Source organism: Sminthopsis crassicaudata, chromosome 4, assembly GCF_048593235.1.
Source record: "Sminthopsis crassicaudata isolate SCR6 chromosome 4, ASM4859323v1, whole genome shotgun sequence".
Taxonomy (NCBI): Eukaryota; Metazoa; Chordata; class Mammalia; order Dasyuromorphia; family Dasyuridae; genus Sminthopsis; species Sminthopsis crassicaudata.
In genome coordinates, this window is record NC_133620.1 from 237,965,864 (window position 1) to 237,988,700 (window position 22,837).

The 22,837-nt window shown below is 34.4% G+C and overlaps 1 protein-coding gene across 3 annotated transcripts in view; it reads right to left on the reverse strand.

The window, feature by feature from the left end:
• The window catches only part of SENP6 (SUMO specific peptidase 6), a 126,796-nt gene that overhangs the window by 61,168 nt on the left and 42,791 nt on the right, over positions 1-22,837 (reverse strand). For 2 of the 3 annotated variants that reach the window (XM_074310474.1, XM_074310473.1), the window contains exons 3-5: positions 21,876-21,936; positions 1,242-1,387; positions 335-439 (exon numbers count right to left, since the gene is read on the reverse strand). In XM_074310474.1, the coding sequence (XP_074166575.1) occupies positions 335-439; positions 1,242-1,387; positions 21,876-21,936 (312 nt within the window). Of the gene's footprint in view, positions 1-334; positions 440-1,241; positions 1,388-14,282; positions 14,407-21,875; positions 21,937-22,837 lie in introns of those variants that run through there. The other variant, XM_074310475.1, reaches the window with a different exon arrangement.

The following is a 22,837-nucleotide window of genomic DNA, read 5'->3' on the forward strand; positions in this document are numbered from 1 at the left end:
AATGTAATCTTTAGAACATCAATAAATGAAAATGGTTCCTATAGAAGGATATATACATTTTTCTGGGGATGACAAAATATCTGTTCTTTCCTGTTTATTCTACAATTAAGTTTAAATATTTTTTATAAGCAGATATAAATAAAAATGCTTAAATTCAAGGTTTTATTTTTGTTATTTCCTAAATATTCATATCCATTTACATGAGACAATGACATTTCATATAAGAAAATGTGTGCATTTTAAAAGAAAACAATAAATGATTATCACTAAACCTTGTTTACTAAATTTAAGGAAAAAAAAAACAAAAACAAAAAGAAATAAACATAATCCTTACCTTTGTGCTGCAGTTTTTACTACTGGTATCTGCGCATTAGCATGATGAAAACGTCTACCATGCACTATGGTCCCAGAACATAGTGAAATATTTTTTGCATTTTCACTGTAGAGATTCAGCAAAACAAGAACTAATGTTCAATAGAGCAAATAAACTGTATTGATGAAAAAGCATTATAATATGGAATACCAAAATGTGGTCTCCAATACTTTGAAATATATTTATACATAAATTCAATATCATACTATCTTATTCAATGACTTCTTTTGAAATACTTTAGAACTGTTCCTTGATTTAAATCTTACTAAGAGCCATTATTTAAGAACCCTCGTTTAAATAAATTCTAAGACAACAGTGAACCTAAATCAGAATAGTGGCAGATTATTGAAGCTCAGCAACATGACTGTAACACTCCATGAAGAAATTTCTGTATATACAAACTTTGATTCACTTCATCCCCAAGCACTAGGAAAAAGACAAATTATACAATGGGATCAACTCCATACCTTTTATCTTTCTTCACAAATTTTTCCTTGAAAAGCTAAGTAAAGAGAATTTCTGCTGTAAAAAAGTTTAAATATTTCTACAGGAGTTGTGATGAAATATGCTCCAATTAAATCAATTCATTATGGCAGTTTTTAAAAGTATTTTAATTTCACATTATTTAGTGATTTGCAAACATTTATTAAATAATGAATATATGAGTGTTAAATATTAACTGGGAATAATCTGTCAAAAATTGTTGGATTTTCAGTCTTATTCACAAGACTATTCTTAAGATACATTAAATTGATCTGATGAATATAGATGGTAAATGCTATGCATGAGGCTCAAAAAGAAATCAAATATGTTTTCAATGTTATTCATCTTTGATCGATAAATACTATATAAATTTGGGAAGTTATACCTCAGTTTCTTGTTGTTGCTCAACATATTAAGACCCATTGAGTTCCCTTTCAAAGTTCTGAAGTTTCCAATCTTGTTTCGTCTTACATAAGTCTTTAAGATGTCACCAGAACTAGTACCAACAGCTTCAGATCGACAATGTTGTGACTGTAATGCAATTACAGGTATAAAAGTTAATGAATAAGATAATAAAAATATCAACAAACATTTGAGAATTCACAAAAAATATATATACAATAAGTAGTGCTCCTTTTGGAAGCTGAGATAAGTTGGGGTAGTTGAGCTAATAAGAAGGATATTAATGGTAAATAAGCAAGCCTATATTTACATTAATAAGAATTGACTACATTCAAGGGGAAGCAGAATGGTGCAATGGAGAGAACAAGATTTAGAGTCAAAACATCTAAGTTTAAATAATGATCTGCTACTCTTACTATCAATACAATTGAATGGGATAAGGTGAAGATTTCTCAAAAAGTCTATGAGATGGAGTGGGTCAGACACTAGGCCTAAATTTCAGGAAGTCATGTGATCCCTAATCTCAGAAGGCTATAGGGCAGAAAAGGTCATGGTCTAGGCCTAAGTTTCAGGAAGTCACATGATCTCCATTCTCAGAAGGCAGAAAAGGTTAGACCCTAGGTCTAAGCTTCAGGAAGTCTCACAGGAAGTAGACATCATTGCTGACCATTAGTAAGTGGTTGCTTCCTTTTCAATGCATCCAATGAACCCAAATCCTCTGCTATTTAACCTATTCAACATTTCTAGCTCACCAGGCCAAGCACAATGCTGGGAATTTAAAGGCTCAGCTTATTTATGTGTTTGGACCTCTCTTTGCAAGGACTAAATAAATGCTTCCTGTTTCTATCTGAAGATGCCTCTGAATTTAAGTAAAACAGTGTAACATCTGTCCTACAGTTTATGGAGGCTCATTCAGGATCTGGGACTTCCCAGAGACATGGCTGGGGTTCTGATTCAAGACAGACACCAGGTTGGATTTTCCCTAACCATTCTTGAGATCAGACCCAAGCCTCCCTCTCTGTGGAATATGGACTGGAAGAGATACATCCAAATACAAAAGGAGTACATAATAAGCTATTGCTGTTTTGTGTGGGGGAAGGGCCGGTCTTCTTCCTTGTAGTTTTTGTCTGTGTCTGTGTCTTTGTGCAGAATGTCTATATCATGTTGATAGGGGTTGAGATCCCTTTAAGATTCCTTTCTGATTCCCCAAGCCCCATGGCTGACCTTTGATTCACAAATCCTGGTCAAAAAGCACCCTTTTGAATTCCAATATAGTTGGCCCAGCCCCCACCGGATCTGAGCTGGCTTGGGTTTTCCCAGCCCCCACTATCTGCTCAGGTTTCCCAATCCCCACAGTTTAAACCTGTTGAATTCAATGCTGACCCTGGCTGAAAGGCCGCCAGGAGCTTGGGACTCTACCCACAAGCCCCCTTTAGGTATAAAAAGAGCCAAACTGTAGCTCTCTCTTTGCAGGAACCCTTCCCCCAAACATGGTATCCTTCTGGCCACGTAAGGGTTCCTGACCGCCCAGGCCTGGCGTCTTTCTACCTTAAATTTTACTTCTAAATTCCTACAATAAACGTCTTACTTATCAATCTAGGTTTTCAGACCTGTAAATGAATTTACAGGGGACACTGCACTGTCATGGGACTATCTTACTATCTTTGCACTGACCAACGGGGTTCCCCCTTTCCTTTCTCTCATAAACGTCTATTCTGTGAACTAGATTTTGTTCAAAAAACAAAAACAAAACCCTGACTTTCCCTGTGGACCTCAGCTCTAGTTAAGCTGGGGGCAACAGAGAAAGTTATATAATTTTTGAGAATAATGACCGGGGAGTTTGGCAATTGGTCATTTCAAGATTGCAAAAGTGCTTAGCATAAAATAAATGATATATGTATGTTAACTATTTTATTGGATTTAACTGCTTTATATATGGTAACTTCATATGAGTTTTTAGATGTGGCTAACATACAATACTAATGTTAATATAAATGAATTTTGTGTATATAATTTGGAAGAAAATTCAACTAATTTAAGGCCTCCACAAGGACAGTACATAAAAGAGCAAATGGGAGGACAGAAAGAAAGTATGCTCAATCAGCTCAGTGAAATTTGTCATTTGAGATATGATAATAAAAGCAGTTTTACATAAATTGTAATCTCTTTCACTATTAACAGAAGATTTAAGAATATGGGAACTTTGGGAAAAACAGGAAAAGGGCTAGGCTGTTTTTTAAACTTCGCAGCATAACTACTGGGCTTATATCTCAAAGAAATATTAAAGAAGGGAAAGGGACCTGTATGTGCCAAAATGTTTGCGGCACCCTTCTTTGTAGTGGCTAGAGACTGGAAAATGAACAGATGCCCATCAATTGGAGAATGGTTGGGGAAATTAAGGTATATGAATGTTATGGAATATTATTGTTCTGTGAGAAATAACCAGCAGGATGAATACAGAGAGGCTTGGAGAGACATCAACTGATGCTAAGTGAAATGAGAAGAACTAGGAGATCATTATACACTTCAATAACAATACTGTATGAAGATGTATTCTGATGGAAGTGGGTATCTTCAACATAGAGAAGCTCTAATTCCGTTCCAGTTGATCGATGATGGACAGAATCAGCTACACCCAGAGAAGGAACACTGGGAATTGAGTGTAAACTGTTTGCACTATTGTCATTCTATCCAAGTAACTTTTACCTTTGGAATCCAATTCTTAGCGTGCAACAAGAAATTTGGTTTTACACACATATATTGTATTAGGCTATACGGTAACATATTTAACATATATTGCATTGGCTATTGTCTTTGGCAAAAGGTAGATTTATTATGGAAAGGGGCAAACTTGTAATGGAACTTGCCAATTGCCAGGAGAAAGGAAACACCCTCTTAGTTAAGGCATGCCCTTAGCTGGCAGGCTAAATTCTAAAGGCTAAAAAAGTTAGCTCAGAGGAATTGCCCAAAAATAATTGCCCAGAAACCCCTGGTTGTTGAAACTTGCTATTGAAATGAAATCTCTTAGGATTGTAACTAATAGTTTTGAGTTTTGAATTTGGATATGATTGACTGATGGATCATTAAGTCAGTAATCTACCATTTCATAGAAATGCCATAAATTACTCAGAAGGATGCCTTCCTGAACTGTCACAAGTGGATGTCTTGTCTAGGCAAGAGCTGGAAGGAAAACCTTAGCCTCTGTCTAAAGTGGGAACCTTCCGTTTCCCAGTTCTGTTTCTTTGCTTCCCACTTGATTATTCTCAAGTCTGTCTATGAGGTGGAATTGTTACTGCATGATTGGTTGTCAGACCTAAAGACACTTTATCCTGTCACATATGTGCTCTCAGATTGAGGCCCTGAAGAATCAGTTTTGATTGATTATATCATATTATAATCATGTCTGTTTTTTTCCTCTTATAGCAAATTTCTGTAATCAAAGCAAGGGGTCAGTAGAAGACACAGAAGAGGCACAATACAAGTATGTAGATGATATCTTGATCTGTAGTCCATCCTAGAGACTTCTTTGACTGCTTCCATAAAATCTTTAACTACTCGCTTCCTGGTGAGAGTTTCTTTGTTTGAAGGCCCAATTGGGCCAACTCCCACCTCCCTTTTGCTCACTAGGAGAGTAAACAGACAATCTTATCAACCCTGATCAGGGCAAGGTTTTTAAGACTTTGAAAGCTAAAATATCCTCTCTCCCATCTTAGTCCTACCTTTTACACTGTACATTGATGGAAGGCAGAGCTCCCAGTCCTCAATCCCAGAATCTTGCTTCTCAAAGAAACCTGGTTTCTTTGGGATGACCCCCCCGCCCCAGCCTTAGACCTAGCTGCCAAAGACCTTGTAATTGAAGAAGCGCCTAAGCTCATCCTAGGCCAATCTTTGGCAATTTTTGTCTATATCAGAAATTTAGAACTGGGGAAAGGAATGAAAATAAACATGTATACTGACTTCAAATATGGTTTTTCATGTTTTATATGACCATGGTAGTTATATGAAAAGAAGGGGGATTTACTTATTTTGACAACCAAACATTCCCCCACTAAATATGCAGGAGAACAATTATTGCAAGATATCCATGAACCTAGGGAGGTTTTTGTTATGCTTTGTAAAGGAAGAGAGATTCGCTTCTGGTCAAAGGAAACAGGTTTGCAGATTCAGCTGTCTGTGCTATTGCTTGTAGGTCCCTGTCAATGGCACCTTTAATTCCCCAACCCCTGTTCTCTCTCGTATAGCTCCCAGGCAAGAAAATTCTGAAAGTACTGTTAAAAAGACTCTAGACTTTTTGCTAAAGGAGACCATACTCACTTAAGGCCACAATGTTTCACCCATGGCCCTTACTCCTTTGAGGAAGCAAAAGCAGGACTGGGGGGGAAGGGGGAGGAGAGAGGAAATGGTCTTTGTTATTCTAGGAAAAGCCATCTAAAAGAGAGACATTCATGATAACCTCATCTTCTCCTCCCCAGTTTTCCTCTGAATGGAATTCCTGGTTACTGTCCCCAACAACCCCCATATTAACTCCACTTTTGTTTATTTTTATTTTATTTTTTTTGCTCATATTCAGTCTTTGCATTTTTTGAATTGTCTCTTCCAGACTCCAAGTCATGAATTTCCAATTACTTGGTCAACTTGAAATCACCTGATATCTGATTATGACATTTAGCACTGGATGCTGCTGCTCCATCTACAAAGCAAGTGTCTCCTCTCCTTAGTCTGGACCCCACTAGGAATGGCCAGATCAGCATCCCTTATCAGCTTGAAGCAGCTCTAGAAGATAAAACCTTTGTTCTTTGTCCCAAATGAATCTGGGTCTGGTTGCTTGAAGTGAGAATGATGGGATAATGGCCACCCAGACCATGACAGTTCCACAGATAACACTGGCTGTTAGATGCCAACCTGTTGGTCTGTGATGACTGGGTTTCCAAGACAGATAGTGGAAGTCTGTGGAAGTGGGGTCTCTTGATTCCTCCTCATTGCTTTAAGCAGCAATAACTTGTCACCCGATTGCTTATGCACTTAATCACTACAATATAGATTTCTTAGCTAAAATGATTCCTAAAAGCTTCCATTGATGTGCAGCTGTTGGTTCCAAATGGTAGAGAATGGGTTACTGATACTGAAGGGAGGAACAAGCCTGAAGACCTAGATAACAAAAATGCCCTAGTGGAAGAAATATATCAAGATTGGTGTGAGAAAACTTCAAACATGTGAAATAATGAGGAGGGAGTAAATGGAACCAGGTGAAAATTTCTCAAAAAGTCTATGAGATGGAGCGGGTCAGACCCTAGGCCTAAGTTTCAGGAAGTCCCATAATCCCTGTTATCAGAGGCTGTAGGGCAGAAAAGGTCAGACCCTAGAAAGTTATGTGTCCCACAGGAATTAAGATAGCATTGTTGACCACTGGTCAATGGTTACTTCTTTTTCAGTCTATTCAATAAACCCAAGTCTTTTGCTATTTAACCAATTCAACATTTCCAGCTCACCAGGCCAGACACAATGCTGGGAGATGGGAACTGAAAGGATCCGTGTCTGCTCAGCTGAGCAATCCTTGCAAGGATTGAATAAATGCTTCCTGTTTATATCTGAAGATGCCTCTGAGTAGTCAATTTGGGTAAGGCAGTCTAGCACCTGATCCACACACAATCACCAGCACACTAATAGATATTTAAAATTTCTGGTTCGAAGTTTTCTAAGTTGCAAAAATGAAATCTATATTTGAAATCTGTGATTCTGTATGTAAATTGCCTTGTTAAATCAATTAATCATTCAATAAGCATTTTATTAAGCAGTTAATATGTCCCAGGCACTGAGAATACAAAAAAGCTAAGTCAAATGTATTGTTCTCTGCAACAGACTTACATCAATTTCATCTCAGAAAGAAAAATTTTATAACTTTTCCTTATCTGATTACCTTTTAATATTTTCACAAGTTCCTATATGAAGGAAATACAAAACATATTACCAGAGAATTCATAGAATCACACATTAAGAGTAATAAAGCCCTTAAGTCTCTCAGTCTAACCCTCATCATTTTAGTTTTCTCAAAGGGAGCCTAGAGAATTCACTAACAAGCCTTTATTAAGTTCTTATTATGTGCTAAATGCTGGAGATAGAATACAAACCCCACCCACAAGAAGCTCACATTTAAATGGGAAGCATAACATTTAAACATGGTGGTGGAAGGGAGTAAGACAGGGACAAAAAGTGACAATACAAAGGTAGAAAGAAGAGACAGAGAGAGTGAGTGAGGAGACTAAGAATGAGAATAAAATATTAGAGTTAGAGGAAAATGAACCAAGAAAGACCTCTTGCAAAAGATGGGAAGAGTTAATTCTTCAAGGATGCCAGAAGAGCCAAGAGGGTAAAAAAGAAGGTGGAAGAGTATTCCAAGTTTGGAGTGTTGGGGTGGGTCCAGATTAAGAGAGTAAAGATAGATAGTAACAACATTAATTTAGGAAATGGAGCGTCACATGCCAGGGAAAGTAAAAAGATCAATGTAGAAGAAAGTCAAGAGTAAGAAGACTGAGACAAGAATGAAAAATAGGAGCTAGGTTGTTTTAAAACAAACAAACAAACAAAACTTTAAAAGCTAAATAGGAGATTTTGTATTTGATCCTGAAAGTAATGGATATGGGGGTGAAGAAAGATTAGTTTACGTCATAATTTTATATAAGGAAAGCCCACTTGCTTTTACCAACCTTCACATATATATTTTTAATTTTAACATTTTAGCTATGCTTTCTCTAGTACTCAAGTTTTTTTCACTGTTAAAATTAGGTTTCATCTGCATGAAATAATTATAACAAAAATGGAAAACACAATGGTAACAGTACTAAAAATGTCGGCTAAGGTGTTTATCTTCATAAGATATGAAGAATATAAGATATTGATGAGATGAGACTGAGAAATGTATGAAAGTTTTTTTACCTTGATTTTTTTTAATTAAAGAAACCAAGCAGGAACATATAGTTTAGCTTAAAAAATGACACACAGACAAGGTGTTTCAGAAGATTAAGATCTGAAAAGGCCAATTTTTATTACTAATATATAGTCATTTTAATGTCATAAAAAACCAAAAAACTTCAATTCTCAGTCCTCCCAGGCTTATTATTTTCCTGGGGAAAAGAGATCAGAGAATTACAAAATCAAACATTTAAAATCCCAAAGGATTCTGGGGACACCTAGTCTCATTTTACAAATGAGAAAACTAAGAGTCTGAGAAGTTCAAGAACTTGCCTAAGAGGTACAGAGAAATAAATGGGAAAACCAGATTTGAATTTAAATCTACTGACTCCAAATTCAGCACCCCAATGTATAATAGCTTTCTTCTTTGAGTAATTGTGGGTTGCCTCATTTTTAAGTGTTTTATTGATGCTTTTTGGTTTTTGTTCCATAGTTATTTCCTGACTTATTACACCTCCCATAGGGCCCTTCCTTGATTAAAAAGAAAAAAGTTGAGCAAAAGCAACCAGGAAGTCAAACTTATTTCACAAGATATAAAATATTTCATAAATCTATCACTTCTTTACTGAAAAGAGACAAAGATAAGTCTCATCTCATTTCTCCCTTGAATTCACTTTTGGGTACTACAGTTAATCTGAGATCATAAAAGATGATTTTGGGTTTTTTTAAATATTATAGTTAACTGGTCACTGCATATTATTCTCCTGGGTCTGCTTTTCCCTCTTCGTATTAAATTAAAGCCTTCTTTTCCCCAAATTTTTCATTTGTCACTTCTTATATCCCATTATTCATCCCATTCCTTTATCATAATTTGCTAATTAATTTCCTCAACTGAAGGACATTCATTTTACTTCAGTTGTTTTGGGTTAAGCTACTATGAAAAAATTATTAAATATTTAAGGGAAAGTAGTTCTTTGATATCCAAATATAATTGACACCATAAGTATACTACTTAGAGGGAAGACAATTAAGGACCAACATTTCATAATAAATGAAATTACTAGAAATAGAAGCAAGTGTTTGAAGGGAACAATATTTTAGTGAGATATTTTCTATATATCTTATATTAGTATGCATTTAAAACCCTATACAACCTTGTAGAAGACAAAATGGTAGGACAGAGAGACCCATCACCAGAGTTCAGAAAATCTCAATTGGGAGAGGTGGGTGTGTTTCCCCTATGAGCACTCTACACCAATGAAATCATAGGTCCAGAACTGAACCAGCAAAATGCAAGCTCGTCATTTTAAGGCCTAAAATAATGCTGGGATATTAATTCTTTCTTTTTCTTCTTGATATTTGTGATGCAGATATATAAAAGGAGGGGCAGTCTTGACCAGGACTCTTTTATCACAAATTCTACTAACTTTCTAATGCCTTGAGGATAAAATAAATTCTTAGTTCTGCACAATCAGGCTTCACACTATCTTCCTACTTTCACTGGACATTATTCTCCCTCCCACACTCTACTTCTCAAAGAAAACATTTCTATATTCTTTCCCTGTGCCCACTAGCCCTTCCCTCAAATCTATGAACACATTCCACTCCTAATTTCTATTTTAGCAAAACCATCTAGTTCATCTTTACTGATCATTCCAACTTTCCTCTCCAAACTATATTGCAAATAGCTACTCTATATAATTGTATTTATTTACTTTATATTACAAACAGACTTATATGTATACATACATACACACAAACATTCGTACATACATATGTACTCTTGCTCTCTTAGTAAAATTTAAGAACTATTTCTTCTATTACATATAACCCCTTTACCTAGCATAGTGTCTAGTACATAGTAAGCACTTAATAAAAATTATGTCAAAAAATATTTAACTAGGAAACAATATAACAATTTGTAAGATGTGATGTTCAGTTGTTTCAACTATGGCCAATTCTTCTTGACCTCATTTGGAGTTTTCTTGGCAGAGATGGCAGATGGCATTTCCTTCTCCAGCTCATTTTATAGATGAGAAAATTAGGCATACAGGGTTAAATGATTTACTAAGGGTCACATAACTAGTAAGTGTCTGAGACCAAATCAGATCTTCCTGATTCCTAGGCAACTTGCAGTAGACATAGTCACAGAATTAGTCAGAAAGGCTCATTTTTGAGTTTAAATTTGGTCTAAGATACTTATTATCTGTGCGACCCTAAGTTAGTCACAAAGTCTGTTTGCCTGAGTTTCCTCATCTGTAAAATGAGCTGGAGAAAAAATGGGAAATCACTCCAGTATCTCTGCCAAGAAAATCCTAAATGGGATCACAAGGAGTCAAATGTAACTAAAATGTTAGCATAATTTCCTGAGTCTGGGCCTGGTGCTCTACTCAGTATGCCACCTGGCTAGTATACTATAAATAGTTGGTAGTTTAGAAAGACAAAATCTGTAAATTAACTTAATGATATTTTATTATGAATAATTAATAAAGTATTTCATGGCTGTATTTATGTGAATCTTGAATTTATCAATTGATTGACTCCCTAATATTTAATGCATTTTCAAATAAATTATGTATTTGTTTCTATTGTTTCCTATCTTTTGTAATATATCATATATTTGGAAATTTTATATTTCTATACATTGCCATGATTTCTTTTAAATTTTTAGGTTTTTTTTAAAAACATAATTGAGCACAATGGTTTCTGATAGTTCTTTTAATTTTTTCTATTTCTAGTGTGCTAACCTGGGTCATTTTTTATTTTGGCAATTTAATTTTTCTTTAACTAATGGTTTATAAATTTGGGGGAAAAAAACCCGTTTTAGTGCCTACCAATGGAATGGAATTTTTTGAGTTTACTTCCAATTTTATTTCACCTTTTTTCAAATTTTCTGCTTATTTTGGAATTTGTTCAACTTTTAAATATCTTAATTGTATGCTAAGTCCTTAATCATTTCTTTTACTTCAATGTTTCCTTTTTTTTTAAATGGAATTTCATTTTCTTTGAAAACTGCAGTTAAATTCTATAAATTATTTTATTGTAAGTTCATTTGTAATTATTTGATTTCTATGACTTCTTTGTCCCACTATGTTTATAATGTTGTTATATTATGTTACTTAGTATTCACTACAATTTTTTTAGTATCAATTTACTCAGACCCATGAGCATTTATTTTCTACAGTAATCAAGAGCCTCCATCACTCCTTCCAAGCATTGTGAATATCTTCTCCCTTCTTGAAGTATTATATTCTTTCTCATTTGTCAAATAAGAGAGAAAACAAAGATACCATCTTGTTTATTATTCCTAATTTCATTGGTCTTAAAGACTGGTTGTGATTTGTCTTTTTTATGTTTTTATTTTTTTATATTACTTAGAGGATATGATAAAATTTCATAAAGTTAACATGTAATGTTGAAATTGTGCATATCCTTTAATATTTCAATTCAAAATTTCCCAAAGGGCTGCCAATTTTTTCCCCCTATACTCTTTAGATGTGTTGTTTGTCCAGTTTCAGAAATCTGAAATATGTTCAGTTTTGAGAAAAAAATATTAAAGTCTCCTTTAATTATAGTGGATTTTGCTCATTTATTCAGCCCTTTTTTTGTTATTGTTACACCTGATACATTCACAATCAAGGTTTATGATTTAAAATTTTGGATTTATTTTCCTAAAGTATTACATTACCACCACACCCACTTTAAAATTAGCATGCAGTCCTTTGTTAACAAAGATCTAACCACAAGCCTACTATCCTATAAGTTGCTTTAATTTATGGTGTTCCTTTTCCAAGAAACTTAACTGTTCCTCATCCTTATTCTTTTCCCTTTATTATACTCTAAAATTTTGGTACCTCAAACACTGGTTTTGTGCTTATATTTCTTCTTAATTCCATGTCCCTTATACAAGACGGAAGTTTTGGAAAATAAAAGCAGTACACCTTACTAAATCCAGCACACCCATAATGAATATTCAAGTCTCCACAAAGTATTTTTTATACCTATCTTTTGATACAAGGTCCTCTCCTAATAAGATTTATTCATAGAAATATTAATTCATGTAGGAGCCACATTTTATATCCAGAATTAAATCTGTTCACTCAAGATTAAGTATTGGAAAATCTTTTAAACCAGGAATTAAGATCTTAACCCTTTTTTTGTGTCTTGGTCATTTATACTAGCCTTATAAAGCCTGTGAACCTCTTCTCTGATTAATGCTTTTAAATGCATAAAAAATTTTAACTCCTCCCCACTATCAACATCAAGGGTATGACACCCCTAATGTAAATCATTGATCCTCTATGCAAATCATTCACTTCTACCTGGAATTGTCAACTCTGATATTGCCCTCACCTATTCCCAATCCATTATGAGGTCCTTGCTATTTTCTTATCCAAAAGAACAGACTACAATGTTCTAAAATGATAGTTATCTTTTGGTGGGACTATTTTCTGCATCCCTCCTCCTGTTTCTCAACACCCAATGCTATTACTCTCTTTCCCCAAAGTCTCTAGAGGAGTCAAGGTAAGAAAACAAAAAAACCACAAAACAAACAAAAACAAAACATCCAAACAAACACTTCAGTTCTGTATAGACAGAGTACAGGCTAAGCAAGAATGTGACTAGGAAGTGAGGATTTCTTTTCAGATACTAGCAAAGATAGATATCATTGAAGTATTTTCAAACTCTTAAAATTCTGTGATTCTGTGAAGAAGCAGTGATGACACTGGAATTTAAGATAAAACAGATAGCCATAAAAACTAGCAAAGAAAATAAGAGCATCCACAACTCAAAAATAAACCAGTTGAACAGACAGAAAGTCTTGGAGTAGGAGTAGGAATGCCTGAAATGTCCTGTTAGGGCAGATTTGGTTGGTTATTAAACCAAAGTATTCCTGAGGAGAAACAGAATGGCTAATCTACCAGATTTGGGAGGAAGAGGAAGGGGGGTAGAAGGGTAGAGAGAACAGCAGGATTGAGGAGAAGGAGAGGATTTGGATTTTTGCTGGGGGCTAGAAATTAATTTTGCATAGTGATTAGAGCATTGGATTTATAATAAGAAGAAGTGGGTTTAAATATAATCTCACTAATACTAGCTACATAGTAGTGTGACCTGGGCAAACCCCTCACTCTTTCTTAAACCTCAGATTCCTTATTTGTAATATGTAGAAAGCAAAAATTCTTATCTTAAAAGAAAGTTTTGAGGGCCAAATAAAGTTATGTTTATTAAGAGGTTTCCAAATTTTAAAGCTCTATGTTCATATGAATTATGACTACTATTATTCTCCTTTACTATGTGATGTCTAGAAAAAGAATAAGACCTTATTTAGTAGAATTTTATATCTGTTTTATATTTGTTAGCGGTTAGATACCTGAAATTGTCAAGGAAAAAAAAAAGATCCCTTTGTTGTTTTAATATAAATATCTGGTAATGGTAATTACCCTGGTAATGTCTGATAAAATGTTTGGTACATTTAAATTTTTCATAGCACTTTTGATAAAGGGAAAATTGATTTTATGTTAGTTAAGTATAAAACCTTAACTTTGGAAGCTCTTAAATTCACTGAAGGATACCACTAAGAAGAAAGGTGTTTGTTTCTCCTAATTCTTTACTTCACAATTGCCACTAATCAAGTTAGGGTTGCTGAAGACAAGAAGAAACTGCTACAGCATTCATCTCAAGGTTATAGCATCATATCAAGAGAAGACAAGAATACTAGCTTATGGCAACTGGACTACATCAGCTTAAAAAATAATTAATGGTCTATAAATCAAACTGTTAAGGAATATGGATGGAGATAAAAAGTTTTTTTAAAAAATCAGTTACTTGATCATATGAAACTCAAATAAAATTGAAATTTCATAATTGGTAAGAAAGTTGACCTGAATGCTTTATACCACATCAAAAAGAACACAATTTTAAGTACACTGGTTATGGCTTTTTCTTTATCAATAGAATGGTTTAGTAACTACATTCAGAACACAAAGAATCAGCACAACACTTTAAGCTGATTTTGTAAAGACTAATTTAACAGGTAAAACTTATGCAATCCGGTTGCTTTAATAATAATTAATATTATCTGGGACTTTGCAGACAATTATGCAAGCAATATTACCTCCAAAGGGAAGCTGATTGACCATTATCTTGTACTGAATGAAGAATATCTAATCTTAGATGGAACATACATTGGAAAACCTGACTATATTTCTTCACTGGATGAACCAGGATCCAGAAGTTGCACAGAAAATCTGTAAATTAAATAAGAAACGAGAAGCTGATAGAGAGGAATTCCAAGAAACTAAAATAAGTTATTGCTGACTTGCAAAAAGGGTAGGGAGCATCTGTGAGAAAAAAACACTAAGACATTGTGCTGAGAAAAAGTCTATGATTCTGAAAAAAAAAAAAAAAAAGATTAAAAAGAACAGTACCAAAGATCATTAGCAGTGCCTTTTGCACTATTTTGATAGCCTTGTCCAAAATAATTAAGTGCATTCACCTCTGAGACATAAAGTATAAGACTGCCTTGAACATAGTAGGTATTTAATGATTGTTCTTTGACAATGCTGTAGTCCTCACTTTTGACTAGGATCAAGGAAATACTCAAAAATTGCTCCCCGCTGTATAAACATGAATTCTTAAATTTGCTTAAGAAATTTATATGCTTTTTTGTTAAATTTTAATGTTTAAAAAAGTCTTAAAATACTTGTTTTTTCCTGAGACTACCCTTATGAACAGAAATGTTATTTTCATTATAACTTCAATTTGCACTAATGTCCTAATTTGATGATAAAAAATAGTTTGTTTGCTTGTGGACATAAGTGTTGCTATCTATGCACTGATATGTAGTGATTAAGCAAAAATGAGTTTATATAGCTGTTAAGGTCTTTAGTATCTTAGTGTGAGATGTTCAAATTTAATCTCTGAAGTCTTTTATTATCTCTACTTCACAAACAGGACAAAGCAGCTGAAGCAATCTCATTCTGTACTGTGAATAATTGGGCAGAGAATAAAGTTAGAAGCTATTTGTTAAATAGGAAGGAAGGGACCTGATATAAATTAGCTATCATTAATGGCATGTGCTATATTCTTCACTAGGGAAAAAAAAAAGTAGAAGTGAACCATTAAGAATACCTTTCAGAGGGAGACTGTCTAAAGATGCTACCAAGTAAGTATATGGCCAAAATTGACATCTAGAGATGGAAAGCAAGCTAGACACAAGCTTAGTGCACTATAGCATGCTGATATTCTTTTCAAAAGTCCCCCATTCATGGTTGAGAAGCTCTCAAATCCTGGATAGGACATGCCAAAAATTTAAAAAAAAGATAATATATTATAGTAGAACATTTGCAAAGTTAATTCAGTAGTGTGGTGAATCTATAGGAAATTTTTGCTCAACATAACCTATTATATTTGCCATCAAAGGACTAATTGAAAGTGAGACATTTTATCTCAAATACAAGATAGAGTTCTTGACTTGAAATCTGTAAAATTGTTTTTATAAATATTCTAATAATTGATAACTATTTCAATATAATTGGATTTCTTTGTTTTATATACTTAAATATTGTTTTCAGAAAGGATCCATAAGATTCAGTCTACCAAAACATTTTAAAAAAGTTTAAGAATCCCTGCTTTAAAATGAATTGTGAGAAGTTTTAAAAGCAAGGGTGTGTGTTCAATTTCAAACAGAGTGACAATAACCTAAGCAAGATGCTGCTTGTTGAAAATGGGCAGCAGCAGAACAAGTCATATATGAGGTAAGGTATTAAGACACAAATTCCAGGGGCCCAAATGTCAGCAGGCACTTATAAGGAAAGTGCTAATAACTAAAGGAGCATACCTGGAAAATATTGTTAAACATTTAGAGCTTGTATGTACAGAGTTTCTATCTACAGAAGATAAGAAAAATAAAAGTAACATCTTAGTGATGACACATCATTTTATCTAATATACAAAAGCATACCTGACCAGGAAACAGAAAACTTTTCTACTCTTTATTGCTAAGAAACTGCAGAATAAATAATTTTAGCATCCCCTCAGAGAATCACTAATAGAAATGAGAAATATCATTAAACTAAAGTTTATTAACAAGATCTTAATGATGGCAATAGAAAGCTTTTAAGAAATCTTGGTGTACAGTGAATATCCAAAATAATGGAACAATGTAGAAGTAACCAGTAAAAGTATCTGAAAAACAAGCCAACTTGTTTTTTCCAAGGCTATAGAATATACCCAGAGAGTGGACCTTAAAAGAGAGCATACCACAATCCTTGATTGCTAAATGAGTAGTACTCTCTGGCCAACAGGAAGGATTGATAGTCAAGAAGACTCAAAAGAAGCAGCCACTTAAAAGTTGTATAAAGGGGCTTGAACTAGATCATATCTGATGATTATACAGAGTAAGAAATTGACTTTTGAGTACTGCAGTGGTTAAGGAATTCAATCAATTCTTTCTCATATCTAAGGGTGGTAGTGATGGTGGTGGCTATTCAGATAAGTGTAAGAAAATTGAATCTAGAAGTAATTTTGATCTCTTTTCCAGAATTGTTTTCTAGCTGTGGAGACTTTTTAGGGAAGAGGAAATACATAGATACCGAAGATTGTGCCACGTTAAACCACCTTAAACAGATTCAAGCTTGGAGCCTTGTAGTTCCATAGATATTAACAGTTGAATTGGGCCCTTTGCAAAGCCCAAGAAGTCAAAGCCCAACTTCTCATAAGCTCCACAAAAAGCCAAGGGAGTCTACAGCTCTAGCTGGAAAGATAATATGTAAAGAGCCAGAAGTGAGAGTGGCCTAGAGCAGAAATAGAAAGCTGACACAAACTTGGGGAAGAAAAAACAAGAATAAAGATGGGAAAATAAAGTAATATACTAGAGTGATCTGAGCAGAAATCTGAGTTAATCAACTGTCAGGCTTTTTGGAGACTTATGATTGCCCACAAAACCAATGTCTATTTTTGGAGTGTGCATATAGATGATTCTCTATGTAGCTACAACATATATTATTATTATGTTGTATTTATAACTTGTTTTCTATGCCATAAGCTTTTACTGCTGTTACACTTCCATACTATGTGACAGTATGTCATATTATGCTGTTGCTTTATGGGAATTTAGTATAATTTTACAAAGGAGCTACTATGTATTTGGGCCACTCTAACTCTGCTCTGTCATGCAGTGTTTTTGTATTTCACAAGGTGTCCAGTTTATTAAGTGGTTCTTAATATGGGATTAATTAACATTTTTTAAACTTATAACTATTTCACAATAATTTTTTAATTCAATGTACTTAAACCTTATTCTGAAAACAAGTCAATATGTTTTATACTGCCAAAAGGATCACAACTACCACCAAAAAGTTAAGAACTACTGATTTAATATGTCCTACTATCAAATTTGTCAAATGTTATTAACATTATTATTGTTTGCACTAATGTGTTACATTTAGTCCTAGAATAAATGTGAATACTATATATCTATATTCCCACAATATTATCCATTCCAAACAAATGCCAATGAAAATTACATCTGTTCACATATTGTTAAAATATACTTTCTACTCTGTACAGTCTGCAAATAGTTCACTCTAGTAAGTCACCATGGGGATTATTATAATAGGAAATAAAAGGACATAAATATGGCTATGCTTGCAAGTAACAAGTTAGCTCTGAGCATCAGAAATTAGCACTTCTCATAAGCTCCACAAAAAGCCAAGGGAGTCTACAGCTCTAGCTGCAAAGATAATATGTAAAAAGCCAGAGAAGTGAGAGTGGCCTAGAGCAGAAGTAGAAAGCTGAAACAAACTTGGGAAAGAAAGAATAAGAATAAACATGGGAAAATAAAGTAATATACTAGAGTGATCTGAGCAGAAATCTGAGTTAATCATGTCTCACACAAAGATGCTGTAAGCAGGAACAACTTTGGTGGCAGGAACCTATTCTTTTGAACAAAACTTGGTGAACATTCTTTCTTTAAAGAGACCTTAAAGATATAATACCACACTCTTTCAAGTTTTTTTTAAATTATCAGAAATGAAAATTATGCAAATAATCTCCCCCCCAAAAAAGTAAGCCAGAAATCACACTTCTAAAAATTGGAAAATCTTCTGCCTCCATATTCTAACTTCAAGCATCAAAGTTTTAACATAGCCTTGTTTGAGAATTTAAAATTCTTGAGGAATATATAAATAAAGCATGGTATACATATGGTATGTGGTTACCATGATATAAGAAAACACTTTGGGGGTGAAGGGGAGGGAGGAGGACAAATTGATAAAAAATGACCAAGAACAATGTAAAAAGAAAAAGAACACAAAGATCTCCAGAATTAAAATCAATAATAGCCCTGAAGATGTAGCATAAATCTCTCCTCTTAGTAGAAAAATTTAGTAAAGATATAGAATAAGAAATACATCTGAGGCTTCTAGATGGTGCAGTGAATAAAGTACCAGCCCTGAAGTCAGGAAGATCCAATTTCAAATTTGACCTCAGATGTGTAACAAAAAATAGCTGTTATTATACCTAGTAATCTAGGGCAAGACACAATGCCAACCGCCTCAAAAGAGTAAAATAAAATAATAATTTTTAGAAATGCATCATCAATGTGGTCAGTCCAACAGATTGTTTTGTTAAGGAACACTCTTTGTTACAAGGGAAAGTTCTACTGAAAGGGAATGAGGGGAAGGATGAAAAGAAAAATGTTAAAAATACAAAACGCCAAACAGCATCAACCAAACATTAAAAATATTAAGCTTCAAATGTATTCCAATTTAATTCAAGAGAATATTTCATTTGTCTAGCACTGGGAAGTAAAGGCACCTATTGGAATAATTTTAAAATGTGTGAGAACTGGATTTATTATTGAAATATAAGTTGTCAGCCTATGTTATAGAACAAAATCTATGTATTAGGATTCATCTATTAGAATTATGTTGCTTATGCATAAGCAATAATGGACTTGAATTTCTCTATGAAGGCAATATGCAAGAATATACTCTCTATAAGAATAGATACTTTTAGAGGCAACTGAGTGCACTTCTGACATAGTTGAGGTTAATGCCCTAATAACATAGTTTAGACACTTAATCCTTGTATGGTTTACTTGTATACTCCTTGTATGGTTCCGTCCATTCCATATCTAGACTAAAAAGTTGCATATTAATGTGAGGGGATGACAAGACCCATACTGTTTGTCACCAAGAAACTAATTCAAGTTTTGGTATTTTCAGTCTTCTTTTTACATCTTTTATTCATGTTTTTTCTATTTTCTGGCACTCAATCACTTAAGTCTGGACTCCCCCACCTAAATGCTTGCCCTCTCCCATCTACCAATAACAGTATATATCCCTGGCCCTGGCCATCTCTTTCAATATTTGTTGCACTCTCATTCATATCCTCCAAATCATTTGTATTTGTATTACAATTGGAATAATTCTTGCTCTGAAATGCCATTTCTAGACCTTCCCTCTTATCATTATCACTATGTAATCTTCTATCTAAATTTATCAACCAAAATAGATAGCTTCTTCTTCCTTTCTTAATAACTAATAATCTTTCTCAATTCAATTCATGCCCTCATGCTAGGGAATTTTAGAATATATATTCATGTTCTCTAAAAATACCTAATTTCCCAGTTTCTCAACCCACTCAAATCTTCCCATTCTTCCTCAGCTATAATACAGGGATGGTAACTATTAAGATATTTCAGAAAGCCGAGCTTCTGTTTTGGTCTAGTGATCTACTATTACAACAGTAAAGTAATAAGTCCATAAACAAAGATCCAGGATATTCCATACACAGCACTCAATATTACTACTAGTCCCAGTAGTACACATCTATGGTTAAAGGATCAAGTAACTTGTCCAGAGTTACAGTATTATTAAGTGTCTGAGGCAGGATTTGAATTCAGGAAGAAGAGTCTTCCTAATTCCAAGCCCAATGTTCCTATCCATTGCACCATAAAGCTGTCCTAAATTCCTTTATCAAGCAATAAATATATCAATAGTATGAAAATTTGAGTCTCCTGGAATAGTAACAATTTTATCACTTTTTGATGGTATTTTCTGTTAGGGTCCTTTAAATGGGTTTGCACAGTGCAAACAGGAAGTAAGAAGCCAGAAGTGCTGAGTGGCCTGGAAGTAATTTCTGTGGAGAGAAGATAGCCCCAAGGGCAGGACTCTGGTCATATTGAGATAGCTTCTTAACAGCAGACATCTCCTTCTCTGATTGGCTGTGTGTGTGACCTCACCAACTCTTAAGCCCACTGCAGCAGGAATTCGCTCTCTTAATAATGGGGTAGCTGAAACAAGTGGATGGATAGCCAAGAGAGGTAAGGAACTTGATAATGAACTCGTGGGTCTCTCGAAGATTTGGTATTCACTTGGGAGTTAACAGGTCAGGGCACTTTGTGAGCAAGTATAATGAAGACTAAGTTTGCACATGGCTGTTCTTGAGCGCGCTATTGTTTATTAAACTATAATTCAAGAAATTGTAGCCAGAGAGCTCTGAAGGCCTTAGAGGAGGTGAGTTGGGTTAAGTTAGTTGACAATGCAAAGGTCAGTGACCAGAGGATTCTCTGACACCCTGGGAATTAGGAGACACTGACAATGAAAAGTACAGAGTAACACTAAGGCATTCACAAATGAAGTGACTGCCACGGTTAAGTAATTTACTGTACTTTTCAATTTTCTTTACAACCAATGAAGAACTCTATCTTTGGAAGTGTCATCTTGCAACAATAACAAGGTTCAACATTGGTTTGAATATTGACATTAACAGAAATGGGATGATCATTCTTAGCTTTCCAGTTCACATTCAACGAGAGGCAGAAGTCAGCAATCATGAAAAAGACAGTGGCATGAGAACTGACTCAGAAGATCTATAAGATAAACTAATTAGGACTGAAGATCTATAAGATAAACTAATTAGGACTGCAAATTGCTATTTGTGTGACTATGAGCAAGTCTTAACCTCTCTAGGTCTCATAAAAAAAAAAAAAAAAAGAAAGAAAGAAAGAAAGAAAGAAAAAGAAGTTGGAACTGATGACCTCTAAAGTGCCTTCCCAACTCCAAATCTGTAACTTGATGATCTTCTACCTACAACCATATTACACTACTGCAAAAGCATCACCAGCTGTTGAGGGAGCTAAGATAACAAATAACCCTGCAAATGCTTATATTATGTGCTACTGTTTCTACATTGTGAATTATTGTGCTTTCTTACACAACCTAAATATAATGACACTAGTTCTGAACCCTCCTGTGATCAAGTAAGACCTAATGTTTACCTTGACCCTAGTATTTTAGATTCTTGCTTTACAATTTTCCCTATATTGTTAAGTAACCAGTGCTTAACTCATTATATAAAAAGCTTGTGTTTGCCTTCATCTTTGGTTCAGCTCAGCAGAGTAAACTTCTGTGAACTTCCTCATTGGTGAATGCACCATATTCCTTTATGTATCTTTAAAAAGAGCAGTGAGAACCATATTCTTTACTTTGACTCCAAGAGTATACCTATCCAAAATTTTATTTAAAAAGGTTTTGCAAAACAACATCAATAGACAAATATCTGGAAACAAATGCTATTGTTTGTGTTTGTGCCTTGGTTTTTAAAAATACAAACACCTAGAGGTCAGAGATTAATGATTTGTAGTGCTTAAAATTTAAATAGTTTTGCTATCACTTAATCATAAAAAAAAAAATCAACTTACCTTCTTTCCTTCTGAAGTGTCAGACTCATTATCTTCTTCTATATTGAGGGGATTTGTATCGCTATATTAAAAAAAGGAAAAAGGACACTTATTAACATTGTCTCTTCCCTCTACTTTCAGGACATTTTCAAGACCTGCTCATGGTTCCTTTCTAAGTAGAGAACTCAAGACAAAATAGCACCAAGTGAAGTAGTTTGGACTCGGGTCCATGGGAAACCATGAACCTTCTATTCATTTAGCTTCAACAGGAACCTATTCCCATTCACAGATATTCTAGCTGGACTTAATGTCTAGAAAAAGCAATATAAGGACTCTCAAGGTCTCTCTTAAGAACTTTATAACTGATTGGATGACATGGGAGACACTGGCACAGGATCACCCAGCATGGCAAACCTTCAAGAGAGAAGGTGCTATGTTCTATAAGCAAAGCAGAATTGAATTAGCTCAAAGAAACATGAGATGCACCAAGTTAGAGAAGCCACCCCAACTATTCATAGGGACTATATCTGTTTGACCCATGGCAAAAGCATTATGAGTTCATATTGGTCTGATCAGACACAGACACACTGTAATTTGACTTTTATATAGTGATGTAATTTTGGTCATCTTCAAGAACAAAGAACTACTACTGTGCCCTAATGGTCAGCATATGACTAAGCACTTCTTAATCTTCATTTCTTAGCTTTTCTAGGATTTAACAATGTTAGTCACCTTTTCCCACTAGATAGAATCTTTTTTTCTGGTTCTTTTTTTTTTTTTTTTTTTTTTTAAAGACATTGTTCTCTCTTGGATTTCCTTCTGCTCCCCTGATCAACATTTGTTCTCATTCTCTCCTGCTAAATCATAATCCACATCATGGCCACTGTAGGAGGTATTTCAAAGGTTAATCCTGGGCTTGCTTTTTTGCTGTATCCTTGCCCACGTGGTAATGTTAGCAGCTCCTAGGGATCTAAATATTTCTT